This window comes from Monomorium pharaonis, chromosome 5, assembly GCF_013373865.1.
Source record: "Monomorium pharaonis isolate MP-MQ-018 chromosome 5, ASM1337386v2, whole genome shotgun sequence".
Classification (NCBI taxonomy): Eukaryota; Metazoa; Arthropoda; class Insecta; order Hymenoptera; family Formicidae; genus Monomorium; species Monomorium pharaonis.
The window spans coordinates 21,004,760-21,028,968 of record NC_050471.1 but is presented as its reverse complement, the minus strand read 5'-3'; the positions used below and the strand labels follow the sequence as shown (position 1 = coordinate 21,028,968).

General features: G+C 35.0%; 1 protein-coding gene across 1 annotated transcript in view; it reads left to right on the top strand.

Annotated features, from left to right (window-relative positions):
• Window positions 1-942: 942 nt before the first annotated feature.
• The window catches only part of LOC118645623 (fatty acid synthase-like), a 32,992-nt gene continuing 9,725 nt past the window's right edge, over window positions 943-24,209 (top strand). The window contains exons 1-8 of the mRNA XM_036287056.1: window positions 943-987; window positions 1,059-1,246; window positions 12,910-13,160; window positions 14,061-14,292; window positions 15,099-15,517; window positions 15,710-16,003; window positions 16,134-16,338; window positions 16,420-16,580. Of these exons, the coding sequence (XP_036142949.1) occupies window positions 1,078-1,246; window positions 12,910-13,160; window positions 14,061-14,292; window positions 15,099-15,517; window positions 15,710-16,003; window positions 16,134-16,338; window positions 16,420-16,580 (1,731 nt within the window). The 5' untranslated portion in view covers window positions 943-987; window positions 1,059-1,077. The remainder of the gene's footprint in view (window positions 988-1,058; window positions 1,247-12,909; window positions 13,161-14,060; window positions 14,293-15,098; window positions 15,518-15,709; window positions 16,004-16,133; window positions 16,339-16,419; window positions 16,581-24,209) is intronic.

The following is a 24,209-nucleotide window of genomic DNA, read 5'->3' as shown; positions in this document are numbered from 1 at the left end:
GTTACGATAAAAAAAAAAAATAAATCAGGTATTAACTTTTACTCACTATTTGCAATAAACATAATAATAAAAACAAAAACAATTTACATCCTACAATAATTGCAAGCTGTCAGTTACGATTTGCTATAGTCAATTTATTAGTTGTCGCAAATCTCGAGTAACTTATGACTATTGTAGGAAGCCTTTATTTGCAATATATTTATAATAAACATAATAGTAAAAACAACAATTTGGTACTTTTAATACTTGCAGTAAACTATATTAAATTAAAAAATTAAGTTTCTTTGTCACTGAGATTGCACTAGATAGTAACAAATTTAAATATTTTTATCACTTAGACCAGTGCTTGGAATTAGTTGCACATTTCGCCTCGATTCCTGAGGCACCGCCTGCTATGCCCCCACTACCGCTGTAGGCTCGACGGCCGAGCCGCCGATCGCGCGCGTGGCCTTGTATTTCAGGAGCGTTCTACAATAGATATGCCTGGTCCATTCGCGTGATTAAAAAATTTTCTTGCGCTATGAATAATTTTTTTATTTTTACAGACAATTAAAGTTATTAATATTATTTTTACGTTTATAAACATATTTGTATATACATATAATGAGTATAATATAACACAATGTAATAATTGCAATTTTGTTAATAGCTTTCCACATCACCCAGGAGGAAAAATAATATTAATAACTTTAATTGTTTGTAAAAATAAAAAAAATTATTCACAGCGCAAGAGAATTTTTTAATCACGCGAATGGATCAGGCATATCTATCGTAGAACGCTCCTGAGACACAAGGCCAAGCGCGCGATCGGCCGGCGGCTCGGCCGTCGAGCCTAGAGCGGTAGTGGGGGTATAGCAGGCGGTGCCTCAGGAATCGAGGCGAAATGTGCAACTAATTCCGAGCACTGGTATATATAAAACAGAGGCTTGGAAAAATAACGCCAGTTTGTTTTTGCATATGACTTAAACAAAATCACGGTGACACATTGTGAGTATCCATAGTTTTACTGTAAACTTTAAAGTAAAGCAAATTAGTATATAATATATACTTTTTTTTAGATTAAAACAATAATTAATCATGGATGATAAAAAAACACATAAATTGTTGGACAGTATTAACCCCGAAGATATCGTTATTTCTGGTATTAGTGGAAGATTTCCAGATTCAGACAACATGAATCAGTTACGAGAAAATCTATTTAATAAAATCGATCTTGTTAGACCAAATCATGGTCGATGGAAAATAGGTAAAATTTTATCATTCGTAATTTGATTATATAGTTTTTACGCATTTACTCTCGTAAAAATTTAGTGCAACTTTTGATTGGCTGTTGGACAGTTACATCAGTTGTTTATTAATTAACCAGTAAAATTCTTTAGGTTAATCAAAACATAAGGATTTTTTCGTAGTTATTATATAGAATTTTGTATACACTATTGTGTAGAACAATGAATAGAAAAACTATAATACATCTAAATAGTTATTTAATAGTAAAAGAACAGTAAAACAAAAAAAACTTTATATTAGTTTAAATGACATAAGTAATGTCATTTGTCAATTGCTACGCAGTATTTCTGTATACCCGAGAATAAATGTTTCATATAAAATATATATAATATATCTATATATGTTTACATTAGTTTTTTCTTTTATAAAATTTCTGTTTGATATAAAAAAATGAGAGTCATGCAAAAAAGATAGAAACTAATTGAAAAAATAATTTTTACATTGCTTTTCTTAAAAAAGCTAAGTATAGGTTTGTTTTTTATTCCTGCACTGCTGCATTAGTGCAATAAGTTAAAACAAGAAATAATATATTTGTCTTATTTTAACTTATTGCACCAGTGCAGCAGTGCAGGAATAAAAAACAAACCTTATGAAAAATTGTCCTTATACCTATTATATATACATATATGCATTCATGCTTTATATCGTGTAATACGTTGCGTATTATATAATTAAGATTAATCCATTATTATGTTTTAATATAAAAATATACGCAGAAGAGGCAGTTATTGAGTGTGACGCGACTAAAGAAATAACGCAACACTACTTCTAGCGCGGCACCTATAGTGCGAGATTACTATTTCGTTTTGCTAATAATTGAGAATGATGGAACCCATATGTTATTATATATGGGTGGATTCGGCTTTTAATGCTCTTTAATTTTTGTTCTTACAAAATTTTTAAAATGTTGAAAAAAAAGGTGAGGGTGGGATAAATTAAAAAATTTTAAATTTTTAAAAAATATAAATATACTATTGTAAAGAGTATAAAATACCATAAAACTTTCGTATAGAACATTTTTTCATAAACCTTATATTTTCAAAGATATTTGCAAAAACGAAAAAATGCGTTATTTTCGAGGGATGGTTTCAACCCCTAAACGTCGAGATACGCAGATAAAAAAAAGTATGGGTCTAATATTTTCTTATGTTCTACAACATATCCGAAGCTCATTAAAATCGGTGAGGGACAGTTCTGTCTGTTCCCTTGTTAGACTCTTATAGCTCTATTTTGCGCTTTTTGGAGCCTACTTAGCTGTGTATCTTCCATATCAATTAGTAGCGTCGCACAATACTCAAAGTGAGGTGCTATAATTGTCTTATATATTGTACATCTAGTGTAAGCCGAGATATAGTTCTCTATTCTATTTAAAAAACTTATTTTCTTCCCTATTTTCTTTAGCATGTAATCGCAGTGACCGCTGAATTTAAGTCTATCATCGGCTGCTTCCGATATTCACTACCAGTACCGAAATTCTATAGTGTATGTGACGTTAACTATAGATATTCAGTACTTGCAGTGAATATCAGAACGCAGCCATCAATAATTACACCTAAGTACTTTAGTATTTTCTACGCGCTCAATCTCATTTCCATCCAAACATCTCACAATAATATTGCCTCTCAATTCTTTTCTTATCCCTCTAACTAACATATATTTTGTTTTCCCCGAATTCATCTTCAGTTTATTAGTATTCACCCATTCCTCCACTACGTTAAATGCAATATTCAATTTCCTCTCTACCTCTGCACTACTCTCACCTGTTACATATATTAAGGTATTGTCCACAAACATTTTTATACTACACATCTGAGCAAACATTAACAATATCATTCATATATATTATATACAACAATGGACTCAATACCGAACCCTGTAGTACTCCGTATTCTGTTGTCAGTATCTTAGACCATCCATCATTAAACTGAACTTGTTGCATTTTCTATCTTTTAAGTACGACCTAAACCATTCTAGGACTGTTCCTGTAATACCGTACTGATATAATTTTTCTAATAATCTTCCTCTATCAATTGTCTCGAATGCTCGTTTAAGATCTACAAAGATAACTCCTACAATTTGTCTTTCACTAATAATCAACTTCCATTCATCTATAACTGTTTAAATTGCTGTTTCACACGAGTAATTTTTTCTAAAGCCCGACTGATGTTCCATTATGATATTATTATTTTCTAGGTAAACTTCAATTTGTTTTTTAACTATCTCTAATACCTTCTCATATATTGGTAGTATATTAATAGGCCTATAATCACTTGTCTTCTTAGGCTTCTCTACTTTTAGTATTGGAATTATCGTGAATGTTTTCCACTCTTTCAAAAAACAACCCTCACTCAATGACTTATTTATTATATCACAATATTCTTTTCCTATGACACAAAAAACTGTTTTTAATATATCGCTAGTTATTTCTTCTTCTGTACCTTTCTTTTTTAGTAATTCTCTAATGATTATTTTTAACTGTTCTGTCATAATTGATTCAAATTTTTCTAACTCTCCCTTTTTTTTAATACAGTAAATAGTTCTCTTATTTGTGCTCGTTGTATAATTCTTATCTATAGATTTTATTATGTCTTTAATATTCTGTATATAATATAAGTTAAATTTATCAGCTATACCGCACTCTATATTATTGTCTAATATCTCAAAATCTATATTTTCTACAACTTTCGCGCCTATTGATCCTCCTCTAATAATTTCTTTTAATGTTTTCCACATAGTCGTGGGATTGTTACTATTACGATCAATCATGTTTTCATAATATTCTTTTTTCTTTGTTCTAATTAAATTAATTACTGCATTTTTTTCAATTTTAAATTGTTCTCAGTTTTGTTCCGTGCTATCGTACAGTGCTTTTCTATATGCCTCATCTCTTCTAATCGCTAGCTTTTCTATTTCCTTTGAATACCATTTTTCCCTTCCCATATTCTAAAAATTTTCTTAGGTATCGAGATGTCTAGCACATCTACCATACTATTAATTAATTTCCTTGCTCTTACATTAATATCTAAATCATATTCTTTTTCTAGGTTACTCTCCACTAGCTTAACAAACTCATCCGCATTATATCTATTATAATCCTTGCCACTGAATTCTCTATATTTATTTACAATCTTGTTCGTATTTATCATGACTTTTATCCACGCATGATCCGTTATCTTAGGTTCGTAATTGACTTCTACATTTATTTCTTTATTCGCAAAAACTAGATCTATAATTGTTTTACTATTTTCGGTAACTCTCGTTAGTTTATCAATTGCTTTATACCTAGACTTTGCATAGTCGTTAGTAGTTTATTTGTATAATAAGAGTCTGTCATACAATCTATATTAAAGTCTCCTAATATTATACACTCTTCTTTTATCTTTAATTCTTCTACTATCTCCTCTAAGAATCCTATAAACTTTCCATGTGACGCACTCGGTGAATGAAATATTACCATTAACACTCCTTTAAACAATTTCTTTTTTACTTCTATTGCAACGCATTGCACCAAACAATTCTTTATCATTTTTTCGATACTACTATTTCATACTTGATATCTCTTACATACAGAGCAATCCCCCACCCCCCCCCACCCTGTATTCCTCTTTTCCACGTCGCATCTAACCACACTATACCCCGGTACACTTATTTCACTGTCTTCGATTTCCGCAATCAGTCTCGACTCCGACAATACTATGACTGCAGGATTTAATTTCTTCATAATCTGCTGTATTTCGTCTTTGTGTGCCATTAAACTTTGCGCATTTGTATTGTAACGTGCGCGGCCGCGGAAATGAAGAGACACTCTTTCAAACAAAGCAGCTTTATTATAGGCGTTTTCGATACACGTCTTAACAGGCTTGCGGTTACTTCCCAATTGTTTATTAATAAAAATTTATCCCGTTGCCCCGGCTCCAGACAGCTGACCGCCGCCGCCGATCGATATCGCCGATTCGACAGCCGACTCGCGGACGGAAAGTATACCGGGCAACGCGCGTAACACTAATATATACATATATTATTTGTCCCTCTTCTTTCTGTAATTGCTATTTTTTGGCTTCCCATCCACCTCTCCTGTTCTCCTCTTCGATAACTCTTATATGTCGGACATTCCGAATCCAGAGCATCATGATTGACTTTTATTTTTAAATTATATGTTTTTATTTTAAATATCAAGAGACACGGTAGTGTCTCGCGCCAAGTGAACGCGCAGCGCGAAACCGCCCCGTGTATTATACACGGAGAGAATTTTCTCTTAAAAATTATCCTGAAAATCGTGGTAATTATGAGACAACGTAAACCTTGAAGAATTTTACCATACTTTTAACAAAATTTACTAAAATTTACTAAAATTTTAATAAAATTGGGCAAAGTTTTAGTAAATTTTGTTAGAAGTATATTAATGTTAGAAGTATATTAAAATTTACAAAATTTTGCCAAATTTTATTAAAATTTTAGTAAATTTTGTCAAAAGTATAGTAAAATTCTTCAAGGTTTACGTTATCCCACAATTACCACAATTTTCAGGGTAATTTTTAAGAGAAAATTCTTTCCGTGTACGCGAGTACGCGACTTGCAAGCACCTGAGATTATCAGATCTCAATAACGACTGAACCGAGTTCTAATTAGGTTCAATCGAAAGTTTGGGTTTGATTTGTATAAAAAAAACTTTTTATTTTTACTCTACGTGTCCTACGAGTGGAGATATTTTGACGCAAAGACCAAATTTTAAATTTTTTATTTAAGATACGTCATTGCCGTTGATGTCCAGTACATGAATTCAACACTAGACTGCATTAAAATTTACCTGTGTATAGAGTTCCTATAAGAAGAGTTAGGACAATGTGGTAACGATTGGTTGCCTTTATCCGCCATATGTAACAGCCAACCGACCGCAAATTTTAAAAAAATATTTATAAAAAGAAATAATATATAAGACAAAAGTGCTATACAACCTGTATAGATTTAGCACTATATTTTGTATATATCTAACAATGTTATATATGTATATTTAAGTAAATAAATGATAATTTATTAATTAATAAATCATGATATTGATAAATATATTAATGCGCATATATTAGTGCGCATTGCTGCAATCTTCATCACGATGTGTCACCAATCTAAAGATGATAAAATCAGAGTGACCAATATAAATTTGACTGTATATGGCGACAGATTGTCCTAACTCTTCTTAGAGGAACTCTACCTGTGTAAGACTTCTTATAAAATGTTGATGTATACTATATATTGATATGATGATAAATTGCTGTTATTTGCTTTGCAAGAGTAAAAAATAAATAAATATTAAGTAATATGTCTATAAATCGTGCGATTAATAATAATAATCTCTTATAAGAAAAGTCGTGTAGATCCGAGAAGTGCACGTTTTGTCATCGCTTTTCCACATAAGTGATTGACGGTCGAATCCGCGACGAGTTTTACGGCGATAATGTGACAGTTTGTAGTTAATGACGCGCGCGAGGTTAATGGCGAATTATTTGTATTTCTGTACGCGTATTATATTGCAAAGGAAAATACGGCTGTGCCGAATTTGGAGATTGGTTAACGTACTGTGCGTAGAATTCGAATACTTTGTAGAATTAGATAAGTATATTACACTTTCATTTTTTAAAGAAAATAAGTATTCTGAGATAAGTCAGTACGTGTGTCATGTTTTATTTTTAGTTATTAAAAAAAAAAGAGAAAGAAATACTTTACTTGAAGTATTAGAACTAGAGGAAGAATAGTTTGGGTGAGTAAAAAGAGAGAGAGAAAAAGATCATCTGCGAGGGGGACATAGACTTTTCCGAAAACGCGGCACTTAATTAAACATACCGCCCACCTTCGTTTATCAAAGGAAAAAATAATCACCAATTAAGGGAAAAATAAAAAGGAAGAGTAAGAAAAAGCGAAAATAAAGTAAATTTTGTTACACATGTAAATAAATTATAATTAATTATGTATGCTAGAAAGAGCGTTATTGTCAAATTGAGAGAGAAAGAGAAAGAGAGAAAGAGAGGAAGAGAAGGGAATAATATTGTGTAATACTTATTGTGTATGTACTTATATTTACATGTATATACGTATGTACGTATATATACATATTAAGTATGTATGTACCGAACAAAATTACGTTTTTTTTAAAAAAGGTAAAAAAGGCGCCAAGTGTGTGTATGTGCGCCCCTAAGAAAAAACTATTATATTAGGTAAATTGTCTTACTGTCAGGGCCGGATTAAGGTATTTTGAGGCCCGAGACTATTGACTTCATGGAGGCCCTTTGACGAAAAAGCGGAGGGGGGAGGGATTTTATAGAAAAGATATACAAATTATTTTTTTTCATAAAGTTTTTATACAAATAAATGCTAACAATAAAATAAAAATCTAATAAAAAATCTAATTTTAATTACATTTTGTTTATTTAAAAATGTTTCTTTCGACATTTTTTTTCCGCGAACTCTTTAATAATGTCGTCGAAATCCAAAGTTCTCAACAATTCGGTTTCGATAGCTAATCTCGTCAAAGATGATAGACGGCTATCAAGCATTGTTGATCTATACACATTTTTTATTCTTTTTAAAACTGAAAATGACCTTTCGGCCTCACAATTTGCGACGGGAGTAGTCAAAAATAATCTATATGCAATGCAAACATTTGGGAAAACATCGACCATACCGCTATTAATTATCCAATTCAAAACTTTTAAGGGATTTAATAGATTGTTACTTTTTCCATATTGATTTGAAAAAAAACCTTTAGGTTGTAGTTTTAGCAGCAATATGAATTGTTCCAATTCATGAATCAATTGTTCTTCCAAGTCTTGAGAATAAACTTTTATAAGGTTTTTAGCACTTACTTGCATCTCATCAAGGCTAATAATTAATAGTTTTGTGAGAAAGCCAAACAACCCTGTTATTTGGCTATAAGCTTCGCTCCGTTTCTGTAGTTCACTTACAAGTTTATCGATGATCGCGTAAAACGTTTCGATTCGGAATTTATCAGATTTTTCAAATGTTTCCATTTCTTTCACACCGTCGCATAACTTTTTTGCTTTTCTTCTTTTATCCGCGTCAGAATATTCTTGATTGACAAATTTACTAAGGTCTTTTGATTCACTTTCTAGTTTTGAAAATTTATCTCGCAAATTTTTCACAAATTCGATCAGTGAAAAAAGCATGTTACTAGCTGTGTTCAAATCTATTTCAACTTGTTGAAGAAACTGACTAACGGTATTAAATCGATTGAGAATACGATGCCAAAACACAGCCATAAATACATTTTCAAGTTTGATCATACTGTTTAATAAAGATGTAGCTTCGTGTCGAGTATCCGATTTTTGATCTTTATCTTCCGCTATGGAAGACAAAGCTTTATAAATTCCGTCGAAATTTTCAATCAAATCTTTAGAAGCATCAGCTCTACACGACCATCGGGTAACTGATAAACTTGTCAGTTTTGAGTTATTTTGATTTTCTAGAACATTCCATCTATGCGTTGAAGCGCCAAAAAACGAATACAATCGTTGCAAAAGACCAAAATAATTTTTAGAATGAATGCATTCATCGACGCTACGTTCTCCGACCAAGTTTAAAGAATGAGCAACACAAGGAACGTAGAATGCTAATTTATTTTGTTCTTTTAAACATGCTTGCAGGCCGGAGTATTTGCCAGACATATTACTAGCATTATCATACGTTTGTGCACGACAATCAGCTATATTTATATCATGTTCTTCAAGTAACTGTAATATTTCGGTACTCAATGATTTGCCTTTATGGCTTGTAATTTGTAGGAAACAAAAGAATCGTTCATGAATATGATCATTGAAATAATATCGAAATATCACAGATAGTTGATCTACGTGCGAAATGTCTGGAGTAGAATCGACAATGAGTCCCCAATACTTAGATTCTTTAATCTCATTTTTAATCTGCGTTAGAATCTTTCTAGACATTAATTCAATAAATTCTTCGCAAATAGTTTTTGATAAGTAGGAAACATTTCCTCTACCTTTATTTGCATACATATTTATATGCTGTTTTAAAAAAGGATCAAATTCACCAATCAATTCTAATACGCCTAAATAATTACCATTATTTGATGATCCAATCACTTCATTAGTACCACGAAATGAAAGACCTCTTTCAGATAAAAATCGAATAGCGGCAAGAATTCTTTTTAATACTTCCGTCCAATATTTAATTTCGGATTGCATTTTATTAATCATATCTTTATCGACGTGTGCATCTTTTTGTATAAAATTAATCCAATCTACCGTACATCGATTATGCTCTTTATTATTTTCATGATTGCAAATCGTTTCGTCGGCTTTTTTCCAATTAGAGAATCCATTCTTCACAAACGTGTTGTCATGATCCTTTGAAAACAGCTTACAAACATAGCAAAATACTTTTCCAGTGGATTCAGAAAACATCAACCATTTTCGATTACATCGTTCGCCATTTTTCAATTCTCTTTCAAAATACTTAGGAGAAAAATATCTATTTTGTTTTAAGTACTCTCGTTTTGAAGACTTAAAAGTAGAATTCTTATTCTGGAAAATCGAGTATCCTGCATTTATATATTTTTCACGCTGATTTTCGTTTAATTTTAGTGGCCATAAAGCAGGATCTTTTTGTAACACATCTAAAAGTAAAAATAAAAATACTTTAGACGAAACAAATTTTTAAAAATGAATACTTTAAACAAAACCCGTGTTCCTGCTAAAATGTTGGATACAAAAAGATATAAAACTTATGTTAATCATAATAATGTTTTTCATATCCTATAGGATTAAAGGATTTTTTTCGCAGACTACGTAAATATGTGACATTGAATGAACCATTGATTGTTTGAAAGCATGACGTATATCAATTTTACAAGCTAAAATATGAATCTATTAATTGATATTAGATCACGACAATAACGATGATAAATTATACATGTAATTAAATGTACACTTACAGATTGGTTATATTTTTCCAAGAAAAATAATTTTTTTTAAATATAAAAATATATAATTTTGTTGTTCTGTCTATCCTAAGAATAATTATAAAATTGTGAAAATATACCTGCATTTGTTTCCGTCGTTATGACTGATAAACTTTCAGTTTTATTTGTATGACTAGCTTCAATTGAAACTTCGTTTTCGCTATCATAAACATCATTTTCAATGCGATCTTTATTACTCTGATATGTATCTTCAGTATGCAAGTAAACATTAAGATTTTTTTTATTTGCGATATCTTCGTTTTCAGTCTTACAAGTAGAATAGTTTTCGGTACTTTTCTTTTCATAATCTACACTTTGGGCATGTCTTTGCTCATTTGATTGAGAGTCACTTTGGGCATGTCTTTGCTCATTTGATTGAGAGTTTAATTGATTTGATGAAAAATATTCTGTCAATTTCGGAAGTTTATTTTGAAAATTTTCTCTCTCTTTTCTCAACTTCCTTTTTTGAGCTCCACTCTCAAATCTTCTCGACATTTTGAAATTTTACATATAAAATTGTCACAGCTCACAATTGCTTATTACTCGATTATATTAATAATATTTTGTCATATAAAAGAAATAAAACTCAGAATAATATGCACTGCACACTTCTCGCTTGAGCGAATATATCACTATTAAAACCAAAGAATCTCGTGTGATCTCTTCTCCGGGAATCAAAACGAGCATCAACTGGCACAGCGATACGTGCTAAGACACATATAGCGCTGTTACCAGCGACACGCGCTTTCACGCATAGCGCTATTGCGCTTTTCGTTTGTTGGAACAAACGACGTCTCGCGTAAAAGAGGCAGCGCGTACACTTGGCGCGAGGCACTACCATGCTTTTTGATAATACTGTTTTAAGGTGTCATTTGCTTCTAGTGACCGTTTCATTAAAATTTTATAAAAAGGAAATCTATTAAAGATAATAACGGCTTATTGATAATGAGAAATTTGAAATGCTACAGAGTTAAAAAGTCTGTTTTTTGTAACATAAATTATTTTTAGTAAAAGTAAATATTTTTTATATTATTTAAAAACTGTTTTGTGCAATGAGTATTGTTGTAGTTAATATAATTTAATACATAAAGTGATTATTCTATTTTTACACGTTTATATATTTTCTTTGATAGATTGTTTCATTTTTAACAGAAAATTTATGTTTATGCAATGGATTTCTTAAAATAAAATCTAATACAACACAAGTATGCCCTTCAAGAAAAAAAAATTATAACGAATCTTTTAAAGAATCTCGCATTAGCGTTTAAAAAATATTTTCAGTTAGTTGAAAGATATTTTTGAATAGCTCGAGTGAGGCCCTCTAACAAACGAGGCCCGGGGCTATAGCCCCCCTTAGCCCCCCCCTTAATCCGGGCCTGCTTACTGTCCTATTGTTTTATTGTCTTCTCTACACAAATAATGATATAAAGTAAATGTGCTAATTATAAGAATATTTATACAAAATTTATTTATTATAGCTTTTTATTAAAATATTTAATAATAAACGGGCTTGACGATGAGGCTTGATGACACGCACGCACGCACTTACACATTCAGATGCACGTACAAAAGTAAAAGAAATAAAGTTGACAACTTATTCGGTTTAGCGGCGCCAAGTTTTTGTAGTAAAATTTGTATTAAAATATTTATTTGTAATATTTGTACAAATAATTATTTGTAAAAATGAATGTTTTAGTTTATATAAACATCCGTTCTCATAGTTGGTGCATTTTCCTCATATCATTACTTTTGTAGAAAAAAAAACTTTTTATTCTTTTTTTTTTAGAAAAGACAATTTTATTAAAATTTTATTTGTAGTGCACATTTGTAATGCCAAATTAAAATTATTTTGTAAATAGATTTTTGAGAACGTTTCATGCGCGCGTAACTTAGCGCTTTTATATATATATTTGATACATAGGTGTATGCGTAGATGTGAACATAATGAAATATTAGATATAAACACTTGCTTGTGGCTTTTCTCCATTATTTCGCGATAAATCACGTTTTTCTCGCATTTCTTGAAAAGAACCGCCATTATTTGTATTGATTATGTACAATTATTATAACCTTGACTCACATAAAATAACAAGCTTATGTATTTTTAAAGTATTTTAAAGAGATATTACGAGAGAAAAGCAAGAAGATTAAAAATATTTTAGTTATATACGGTTTTTCCACCTTTTGATATATTAAATCCGCCATGTTGAATTTTTAAAAAATTGCAATAGGATTTGAAAGAGCAGATATCTATTCCACGAGATATTCTATTGCAATGATCTTGCAAAACATTTTTGCATCCAAAATATAGAATTTTTAGAAAAAAATGTCGAAAAATGTTGTTCTTTTTTGGAAAAAAGGGCCATAACTTTTTTACTCGCTTTGTACATCAATTCTGACGCCAGCATTCGAAAGAGGAGGTTTCAGACTATCAAAAACGATATGCTGAGTTTTTTTTCTACTACGTCTATGTAAAAAGCAGTTTGAGCGTTGAACGTGGAGAAAAAATAGTAATTATTTGGTCCTAAATGGGTTAAGACTATTCGATCTTGAAAAGAAACGTATTCCATATTAATTTTTAAAAAATGTGAATTAAAACACGCATAATTCATAAATTTTATCTGTCATAGATCATTCGGATTTTTCAAACCGTATGGGAACAATTAGCAATATCGAAAAATTTGATGCAGATTTCTTTGGAATATCTGTCCAGCAAGCACATGTATTCTCGCCCGACGTAAGAATGTTATTAGAACATTCTTACGAAGCTATTATCGATGCAGGAATTAATCCAAAACAACTACGAGGAACAAATACTGCCGTAATCATAGGGATAGCTTATATTGAATCACAAGGGCAATTATTGTTTACTGGTGTTCAGGTAAAAAAAATATTTATTATTAATAGTAAAAACAGGAGAACTTGACCAAGAAAACACTTGAAATTTCTACCATTTTTTTGAATATCTAAAAAATTATTTAAATTTAAATAATTTTATGCTATATTATATTTTAATAATGCATATAGCCACACATTAATCAAATTAAAAAATAATAAAATGTATCAAAATGACATAACGTATAGATTATAATAGACGAGCAAAAAAAATATTAAAATTAACAAAACTTTATATTTTTACAATTAAAAAAATCCTAGAACATACAAATATAAAGTCGATATAATAAAGAATATTTTCAAAAATTGCCAATGCTAGTATAGATTTCTTAAAGCAGCTTCTTCTACCAATTTTTGTAGTCAGAAAGGTAACAAATTACTCAAAAAGTAGCTGTTATATCTTACGTTTTCGGCAAATTATCATCAAAGATATAACAAAATCTGTTGACACGCTGTAACACTATATTGGTGGCAGGTGCCCACGCGCACAGGTCGATTTCCGCCATCAGTCTACTAACATAACATGTCAGCAGGCTTCGTTGACAGATTGAGAGAAAGAAAACTCATTGAACAGGTGGCTGTGGATCAGGGCAGCGATCGTGTAACTTTTTCCTTAAGGCGGAAACGTGAAAAGTGAAAAGTTTCATGTAACTATCTCTTTCTATTGTGTTGAATAGAAAGAGACAGTAACTTGAAACTTTTCATTTTTCACGTTTCCGCCCTAGGGGAAAAATTACATGATTGATATCCTGAAGTCAAAATATGACGAATTTGTGTGTCATTAAACTGTCAGTTACAAATTACTTATTATGATTAACATTTTTTAGTCTGGATATTAATTATTACATATATGGGAAATTGTAACGCACTAAGATTTTGTAATTAGTCAGGTGGTAAGAATATTGTTGGATGTGCCAAAGCTACAACGGCAAACATGATTTCACACATCTTGGATCTGAAAGGAATATCAACTACTATCGATTCAGCGTGCAGTTCAAGCTGTTATGCCATGGCCGTTGGTTACGATTATATCATGTCTGGCAAATGTGAAAATGCGATAATTGGAACTACAAATATATGTTTACATCCCCTGATAACTTTACAATTCGCACGTCTAGGTATTTTTCAAATGAATTCTTGATACACTAGATTTGTTCTTTATACATGAAATAAAGTTGCTCGTTCACAAAAAGCAAGGTTGGATAAATTAATATATTCTTTTAACTAAATTGAATTAGGGTTAAATGATTATAAAATTATATTAGTTAAGTTAAAAATTAAACAAGAAATTAATTTAGTTATTTTAAAATTATGTTAAAATTAAAATAATTTAAGTTAAAATAAAAATTAATTTTAAAAGTAATTATTTAAATTAAAAAGCAGTATAATTTATTTAAGTTAGAATTACCAACACAATAATATTTATCATTAAATATATTTATTATTTTATTTGTAAATTAAGTTTATATGAAATAACGAAAAAATATTGTTTTTATTGCACGAATGTATTTGTTTCTTTTTATAAATTTTTTCTTTTACACAAATAAAACTACTAACTTAGAAAAAAATTAAATTCTAAATAAAAATTATGTTCCAAAAATAACTATATTATTTAAAATTAACTAAATAAAAATTTAAAAGTTGTTAACTTTTTAACTTTATTATTAATTTTTAGCTTTTTAACTAGTTACTATTTAACTTTGACAAAAAGTAAATAAAATTTGGAAGAAAGACAGATTGAATCTTTGATAACATAATCTTTATAATAAATAAAATTTGTGCTAAAGTTAAATAATACCTTTCGGTAAACAACATAATGCTTTATTATTATAATTAATAAATTATTTAATTTTTTGTGTATAAGATTATCCAATATTAATTAAAATATTGATAGTTATTTTGACACATACATCTTATCTTGTAGGTGTTTTGTCACGTAGTGGTTACTGCAGACCATTTGACATCTCTGCAGACGGTTATTCACGTAGTGAAACAGTAGCAGTGATATATCTACAAAAAGCAAAAAATGCAAAAAGAATTTATGCTGTATGTTCTCATATTAAATTAAATAGCGATGGTTACAAAGAGGAAGGTATAACTTATCCATCGGCACAAATGCAAACCGCTCTACTGAAAGAATTTTATGATGAATGCGGAATACCGCCAACTTGCTTGGATTACATTGAGGCACATGGTACTAGCACCAAAGTTGGCGATCCTCTCGAAATCAATGCACTCTATACTGCTTTGGGTGCGATTAGAGGAACTCCATTAATGATCGGTTCCGTAAAATCTAATATGGGTCATTCTGAACCCGCGAGCAGTTTTGGTCAAATTGCTAAGGTAAAACAAATGGTTTTTATTTTTTATTTACTAATATAAAATTTATTTCTATTTCGTATATATATCCACACTTGCGCGTAAACAAACAGAAAATCTATTTTACATAAAAGTTATTCTTTTGTATTCAAACACAAAGACTTATTAAAAGAAAGCAAAAGTTTTTACTTTAAATCATAAAATTAATATTTAAAGGTAATAATAGCATTTGAAACTGGTTTTGTTCCACCAAATATCAATTACACGTCACCACGGCGTGATATAGAGGCCTTATTAAATGGAACTGTACGTGTCATCGAAGAACCAATGCCAATTAAAAACGGTTACATTTGTTTGAATTCTTTCGGTTTCGGAGGTGCCAACGCTCATGTGTTATTAAAATGGAACGACAAGCAAAAAATTAAGGATCGAGTAACGAACGATGATCTGCCTAAACTTGTAATATTATCTGGTCGCACTGAAGAATCAGTAAAATTATTTTTAAACGACGTTAGTAGATATTTAAAAAAAAATTTCAACGTCTCTTTAATAATTAAATAATTCTCTCTTAAATAATTAAATATTATATTGTATCGTACTTTAGCAACGTACTTTTGTCCTAAGAAATTTTTGATTATAGATTGCTAATCAATCGATAGATATAGAATATATCCGTTTACTGCACGACGTCCATGCTGACAATATAGATGGTCATCCATGGAGAGGATTCATTATACTGAATAATTTTAAACAAGAACCAATATACGAAATTCAAAGTTGTGTCAATATGAAAAGACCAGTTTGTTTTATATTTTCTGCTTTAGGCTCACAATGGCCAGGAATGGGTATACATTTAATATTCCATACTTTATTAACACAGTTTATTAAAGTGTAATAAAATTATATAATTTTTAAATGAAAATTAGGTCAAAACTTATTAAAATTTCATATCTTTGCAAACACAATAAGAAGATGTGATGAGTTTTTAAAACCATATAGTATAAGTATCATGGACATTTTGACAGACACAACTCAAAACGTTTACGAAAACGCATTATACGCTTTTGTTGGCATCGTCGCTATTCAGGTAAAATATTATATTTTGAAAAACTATAGATCAATGTAAATAACATAAATTTTTCGGAAAGAGAAGAATAATTTTATAGATGCTTGTTAGTATTGAGACGGTATTATCTAACCTTCACCTGCCGCGGCCGGGGTCCTTCGGCTGGCAGGGCTCTAGTTCTTACTGATTATAATTTTATTTAATTTAAAGTCTATTTATTCCGAATAAAATTTGGGCGCCAATCAGTTAACGGAACTGATAACCACACACGTGATGGGAAAGGACGAGACTCACAAGGCGGGTTCCATTGGAGGACCCAAGTAATAACCGATTGCAAGACTACTGAGAGTAGACGGAGACATGAATTTATTTAACTCACAATTTACATGGCCCCGGATCACAATCTCACAACGGTTCGTCTCCACCGGCACCACTCCACTATATTTAATTATAATTTATTCGTTCGCAACTCAAGACAGCTCCCCGCGCACCGGCGACTCGCCGCTTCAACAGACGGAAGGGAAGTGTCTCCTTCCCCTGTGCTTACAACACGGCTCGGCTTCTTTCGGGGCTCCACGATCTATGGAGTCGATACATGTCGATACGACCTGTCGATTTTCGGCGCGTCGCGCAACATTTAGACTATTACTACCATTCTACATTTAGGGTCACCAACACCAGGACAAAACGATCGAGCATAGAGTCCTCGGCGAACCCCGAGGAGCAAAATCGAGCGATGACGTCAGGGAAACTTTCTATTTCCTCCCTTTCTTTCTTTTCTTTTGTCACATCCTTCCCCCTCGAACCCTGACGTCATAAGTGAGAGATGCCGCGTGAAAAGAGAACCATGCGCTCAAAACGCGTGAGAGATTCATGATCTCCGTTCCAAATATGGCCACCTCATTCAATAGAAATAAGTTTAGTTAGCCATTCAATAGTCTTGCAAATCATAGGACGGACAAAGGTCACAATTAACAAACGAAAAAAAACAGCTCACGCGACTCAACGCTCGAAATAATTCATTAGCTCTTGCCTAATTGTTAATTCCGCAATACCAAATCTAACAATACAACTCAATAGATCGAATAACGCCAAAATTGAGCACGGTGGACCGACGCCGCCCATGTTCGCTGTGGTGTCCCCGTGGATTATTCCTTTGTCACATCGCTCCAACCTTTCCCCTGCAAGTGGGACTTCCGGCATCCTTGAAATGCTCATATGGTAGTTTTAGTTTTACTCAGCAGACTCGGACATTGTTCGCAAGCCTGCGTTCGACGCCACCGGTGCCCGGGGTCCTTAGAACAGATTTATCTATTTCCACAGTGGGTTTCCGCCACAAGTGAGGAGTTTTGCGTGCCGCGGCGCCTTGGTCGATCTCGACGGATCTCGCCCGACGGACCGAGATTTCGGCACGCTTGATAGCGTTCCCAAGCAAGGCTGGCCATCCCGCACCTTGCCACAACCACGCTTCGGTCCCGGAGGCGGTGAGCTGCGAGGCATTCAGTTCGTTCGGAACATTGCTGAGGAGTGACAGCCGTCTCATCGCCACGGTCCGTCATCGGAGTGCGGTCGCGATCGCCGGACTATTCCCCGCTCGCGACCCTGACCTGGCACGGCAGCCCGCGAAGACGCAGCTCGGAATCCATTTCGTTTAGTATGTTCCGCATTGTCGAGGTTCTGGTAGTTATTTCGAATCGACGAAGGCCTTAATTCTCCTTCGAACTTGCGATGTCTTCAAACTTGCTGCCCCAGATATGTCATAAAGTGCTGAGGTTTCTCCACGGTTGACGGCCTTTCGTCACAGGAATCTCAACTCCGGCGATCGGTGTTAGAAGTAGAGATTTTTTTTTTTTTGTGTGTTACAGGATATATACGGAATTATTAATACAATGATGTGTACACTACCAAATATATACAAAATACCTATAAGTACAATTTCTCTTTTTTTTTTTTAATGACTGCGTAGGCTTCGACGAGGTATTTTTAGATCGGTTACATAATATTTTCCGATAGGCTTATCATTTTTATCTGCTAATTCGACGATCATAGGCCCAACCAGTCGTTTTATTATTGCCGGGCCTAAGTACTTATGACCTAGTTTCGAAGAATAACCTTCGGCTTTATTACTTAATTTTTTATTAGGATAATAGACTTCTGTACCGATTTCTAAGTCAACTTGTTTCGGTCTACCTGAATTAGCTTTAGCAAGGTGCTTATCCCGATGTATTTTAATTTGCTCTTCGACCCGGTGACGTAATTCATCAAATCTGCCTATTTTCTGCACCCAATCATCTACTAAATGATCTGAAATTCCCGAGTCCTTATAGGTGAGGCGCTCCCTTGGGTTAATTTCGGCTTCTCTTGCGTGATTTAAATAAAAGGGAGAAATTCTACTACCCGAATGTGGTACCGTATTGTACGCGAGTTGGAGTTTCGACAAGTTTTCTTCCCACTCATTATGATTGTTTTTTATGAACGCAGCAATCATAGGTTTTATCGTCCTATTCACGCGTTCGACGGGGTTTGCTTGCGGGTGTGCTAGGGGGGTGGTTATATGATTAATCTTTTTTGCTGTCAAAAGTGCTTTTACCTCTTTGTTTATATACTCTGTACCATTGTCTGTAATAATTGACTCCGGAATTGTACCCCACCTATCGAATACCGTTTCTAAGATCTTAACTACAATTTTCCCGGTTTGATTTCTTACAGGGAATAACTCGACATACTTCGTGTAGGTATCCTGTATTACGATTATATACATATTGCCCTTTTTGGAGCGAATAAGGGGTCCTATTGTATCGATCGACAGTTGTGCCCAAGGTTTTAATAGAGGTCTCGTCATTAGTGGCCCTTTTAAAGGTTTTTGATTGTATTTAACTTTAATGCAAATGTCACAATCCTCTACGTAAGCTTTTACATCTTGTGACATGCCTGGTCAATAATAGTTCCGGCGAATTCTGTCGTAAGTGCTGTCTCTACCTAAATGCCCTGCTTGCGGAGTCTCGTGATTTTCCTGTAGGATAATTGGGACTTCGTGTTGTCTAACTACTCTTTTCCACGGGTTCTCGTCGTCGATTAGTAGCTTTGCATAATCTGGTCGGTAATAGTACAACTCGTTGTTTTCAATTTTCCATTCTGAAAATCTGTCCGGTTGTTTACTTACAAGTTCGCGTTTTGTTTCGTACCAATTTTCGTCGCAAATTGTCGTTAGTAGAGTTCGACTCTGGGCAGTTTCCTTAATAATTTTCTCCCATCCGAGTGGGTCAACGTCGAGGTCGTGCATACGCGAAAGTGCATCCGGGGCTTCGTTGGTCGTACCTCGTCTGTATTCAATTGTCATTGAGTGCTGCAACAAGTAAATCGCCCATCTTGCGAGACGGCCTACAGGATTCTTCAATCCGTACAACCATTGTAGTGCTTGGTGGTCGGTCACGACTTTGAAAGGCATACCTTCTAAATAACATCGTAATTTTTCGACTGCCCAAACTACGGCCAAGCATTCCTTTTCCGTGGTGGTGTAATGCAATTCCGCGCCTCTTAATGGTCGACTTAAGACTTCTAGCAGATTCTCTTTTTCACTCTCAGGATCCCGTTGAACCAGAATCGCGCCCAACCCAAAATCGCTGGCGTCGGTATACAAAATAAATGGTTGTCCTGGAATCGGAGTATATAACCTTGATGCATTAGTCAACGCCAATTTTGTTTCGTCGAAGGCGTTCTGTTCAATCTCAGTCCACTTCCACGGAATTTTTGGGCTGGTTAATTTATTAAGAGGCCCCTGTACACGAGCAATATTCCGTAAATGTCGGTGATACCAATTAACTAGACCGTTAAATTGCCGTAATTGAGTTCTATCTTTTGGTACCGGAAAATCGAGGATGGGTTGTATTTTCTCGGGATTTGGTCGGATTCCTAATTCATCTACGATGTAGCCGAGGAACTTAACTTCTTTACAAGCAAAACTACTTTTTTCGCGGTTAACCTTCAATTTTGCTTCACGTAAGACCTCGAATAATAATGACAGAAGTGCAAGGTGTTCGTCAAAATCCTGACTAACTACTACCCAGTCGTCTAAGTATGCGAACACTTGCTCGGACCAATTGTTCGGGAGGCTCCTTTTTAAAATCAATTCCTTAATTCGTCGTTTTAGTGTGTCCATCAGCGCTTGGAAAGTAGCAGGGGCACCGGTTAGGCCGTATGGCATCCTAACCCATTCTAGTAATCCTTTTCCTTCTACAACAAATGCAGTGTATTTACGGCTCCCCTCATCCATCGGGATTTGGTGGAAGGCCTCGCTCATATCAAGAGTCGAAATAAACTTTGCTTGGTGTAATTGCGATAAAATAGACCTCATGTGTTGGAGTGGATACGCTGGTTTTATAGTTTGTCGGTTCACCGGTCGGTAATCAACACAAAACCTCAAGCCTCCGTTTGCCTTTGGGGCTACCACCGGTGAACAAGCCCAATCGCTATTGCTCCACACGACGTAACCTTTCTCGAGCAACCGATCCACCTCTTTATTAATAAATTCGCGAACAGCCTCGCTACGACGGTAAGGTTTCTGTCTATGCGGGGTAAGATCATTTAGCTCGATAACATGTTTAATCAAGTTAGTCATTCCGGTGGATTCATTATCCAACTTCGAAAATTCAACATTCAGGAAATCCTTTAATTTACCGGTTTGCTCTACCGTTAAGGTTCTTAATTTCGTCAGAGTGACATGTCGTTGTGTCATGGGATATGAATATCTACTACCGTCCAACGTCCACGTTTCTGATACTGGGTCTGTTTTAACTCTGAACGACAGCCAAAAGTCCATACCCAATATGACGTCGCTCGATGAAACCGGAAGTATGCTAAACCACTGCGGTCCGTAAATGTCGCCCACGTCGATCACGAAACACGTACCCCCTTCCGTTTTAACAATGGATTTGTCACCGAGACGTACTCCATTCATGGACGTCGAATCCGCGGAAAGCTCCTTAAATTGAAAACGTTTGACGCGTTCGTATACCGGACGACTTAGATATGACCGTTCGCTTCCGCTATCCAGAATCCCGCGAATTTTCTCGCCAAAAATTGAGATTTCTACCGGTATTCTCGTAAGTCTTTCTGGTTCCGTGAGGCCATTATTTACACAAAAGATCCGTCGCTGTCCTAAACGATGTACAAGATGTGGCGTTAAGCCAGCGGGTCTCCAATCTTTCAAAATTTTAGCTTCAGATGCCCGGTCTCCGGAATTTTCGCGGGCGTTAGTTTTTCCGTCTGTCGTCAATGTTGTCAACTGTATCGCGCTTTCAATGGGCTCGCCCTCTACGGTTGTTCCCGCTAAGTCAAATTCATCGTCCGACATTTCCGAATCGCTCAACAATCCGTCCATTACTTCCAACTTTAACGAGTTACCTGTAACAGTTCCCTGATTCTGTACCTGAGCTGTGTCGATCGCTTTCTCTAAGGTTTTTACTTGTTCAATATTGACTTGGTCCTCGTTAGCTGATTTAGCCACCTCGTTTTCGCCCTTCGTGGCAGCGATTTGAGGTCGAATTACTGCCGGGCAGGGCCGTTTCCCGAATACATTGGGCAGTCTTTGTTCACGTGGCCTATAGCTCGACAAATATGGCATACAATTTGCCTATCGGTGGTACAAGAACGCGAAGTATGCCCCGTTCCCCCGCAGTTATAACAAAACATTTTATTTGGATCCGGGACGAACCTCGCCTGAGTTGTCTTGGATAGGTCTATAGGAGTAGCTGCCGAAGTTTTATTGTTTTTGCCGAACCGTGTGAGATTCTGTTCGAGTCGCTGTTTCGTCAGAGTCCTAGAATTATTTGATGAGTCGACTGTCTTTTTACTAGTACGCGCAGTTGGCTGTTGCATAGCGTATAAGTCGGTCAATTCGTCGTCGTCTCCGTCCCCCCTTATCAGAGAGTCCTCCTCATCTTCCGTATCTTCCTGCAAACACGTCAACTCATTTTTCGCGAACTTACCCCGTGATTCTTTCTGTGCTTCGAGTGACTTACGATAGAGATAACTCCGCTTGTTTATGTAGTGTAGAAACTTGTCGTAGCTATCAATTTGCAGATTCAAAACCTCAAAGGTTAAGCGTGGATTAAACTTTACTAAAATTTGTTTTAATTGCTCACGAAAAGGCGGAGGGTGGTGCATTCGTTCGAAAATCAGACGCGCTCGGCAAGCAAATTCAGCTAGGGTTTCACCTTTCTCGAGTTTTAAATCGCGTACTTCTAAGAGGAGGACACTATCCTCTTTTTTTACTCCCCATTGGAAACGAAAAGCCCGTGCAAAGTCTCTCCATGTTTGCCAGTGTTGTTTATTCAGCAAATACCAAGCTCTATAAGGGCCTTCAAAAATAGTTGATAAACATGGAACAAATAAATCCTTATTTATGCCACTCGCGCTCAGCTGATCCTTTAAAATAAGCAGAAATTGTTCGGGGTCTTTTTCGGTTTTAGGAAAAGTAATTTTCCAATTGCTAACTATTCGTCCGATTTTCATAATAGGATCGAGTCCTCGCTCATATGCCACCGCGGGGGAGTCAGCTGCTCTTTCTCGGTATCTATCTGTTGAAGGAAAATTGCATCTCATTCGTGAGTCGCAACGTTCGGCGAAACGCGTCATACCGTCGTCGCTATCACTTGATTCGTTACTTCGCCATGATAAAGCCCCCCTCCTCGGTGGTGTTGGGCGGCCCTCGCGGTGGTGACGGTAATTAGGGTTAAGATTTTCCGAACAGGGTAATTCGTTTCCGTTTCTTGTCATTTGGTGGTATTCCTTTTTAGTTAGGAGATTTTCTTCCGTTACTAATTCGCCTTCAGGTGTTAAACGCGTTATTGTTAACTTGACTAGGCCGCCCGTAAGCTCTCCAACCTGACGGTTAAATTGTTCCGTAATCGAATTACCCGCATCTAACGATTGGATATTTCGTATATTCGACTGATAACGTTCCTGGTAACGCGTTCCGCAGGGTTCCGTTTCGACGAAAACCGGAGGGTCTTTATTTCGCGGTAAGCTATTTTGTTGCCCGATTCGAGACGCTCGGGGAAACGCACCGAGTTTTGAACTATCGGATGATCGGGTAGTCACGTTTTCGCCGTTACCCGGTATGGTTGCCCTCGAGAGGTTGAAGATTCTTTCCCTAGGTAACCCGCGTGCGTTAGCTGCGAACGAATCACTCAATGTGATACAACTAGCGCCTCTATCATCATTAATCAACGCGAAATTTGATATTTCATTGATTCCGGCGGTTACTTTTGTGCCGCGTACTCTATCTCTCCCTTCCGACAGGGGGGGAAAACGTGGCGGGACTTCAACATCGCTTCGATTATTCGACAGTTCCAAACTCCGCGTCAATTCGTTAATTCTACGTTCGGTGTATGCAAGGGACTCGATACGTATCAATCTTGAATCATATTCCTCTATCTTTTTACCTATATTCCCGACCAGTGAAAACAACGGGGGACATACGTCGTCGTGTGAAGTCGGCATTGCTATGCGCGCTCCCTTTCCCCCTCCATTCTGTGTTCCCGGCCGAACGACCGTGGGGGGGTTCACGGATGCTCCGACTACTGTCTTATCCGCGCTCAAGTCCTGTGCAGGGGGAATTCCTCTTGCCCCCGCGCCGTCAGTGTCCGA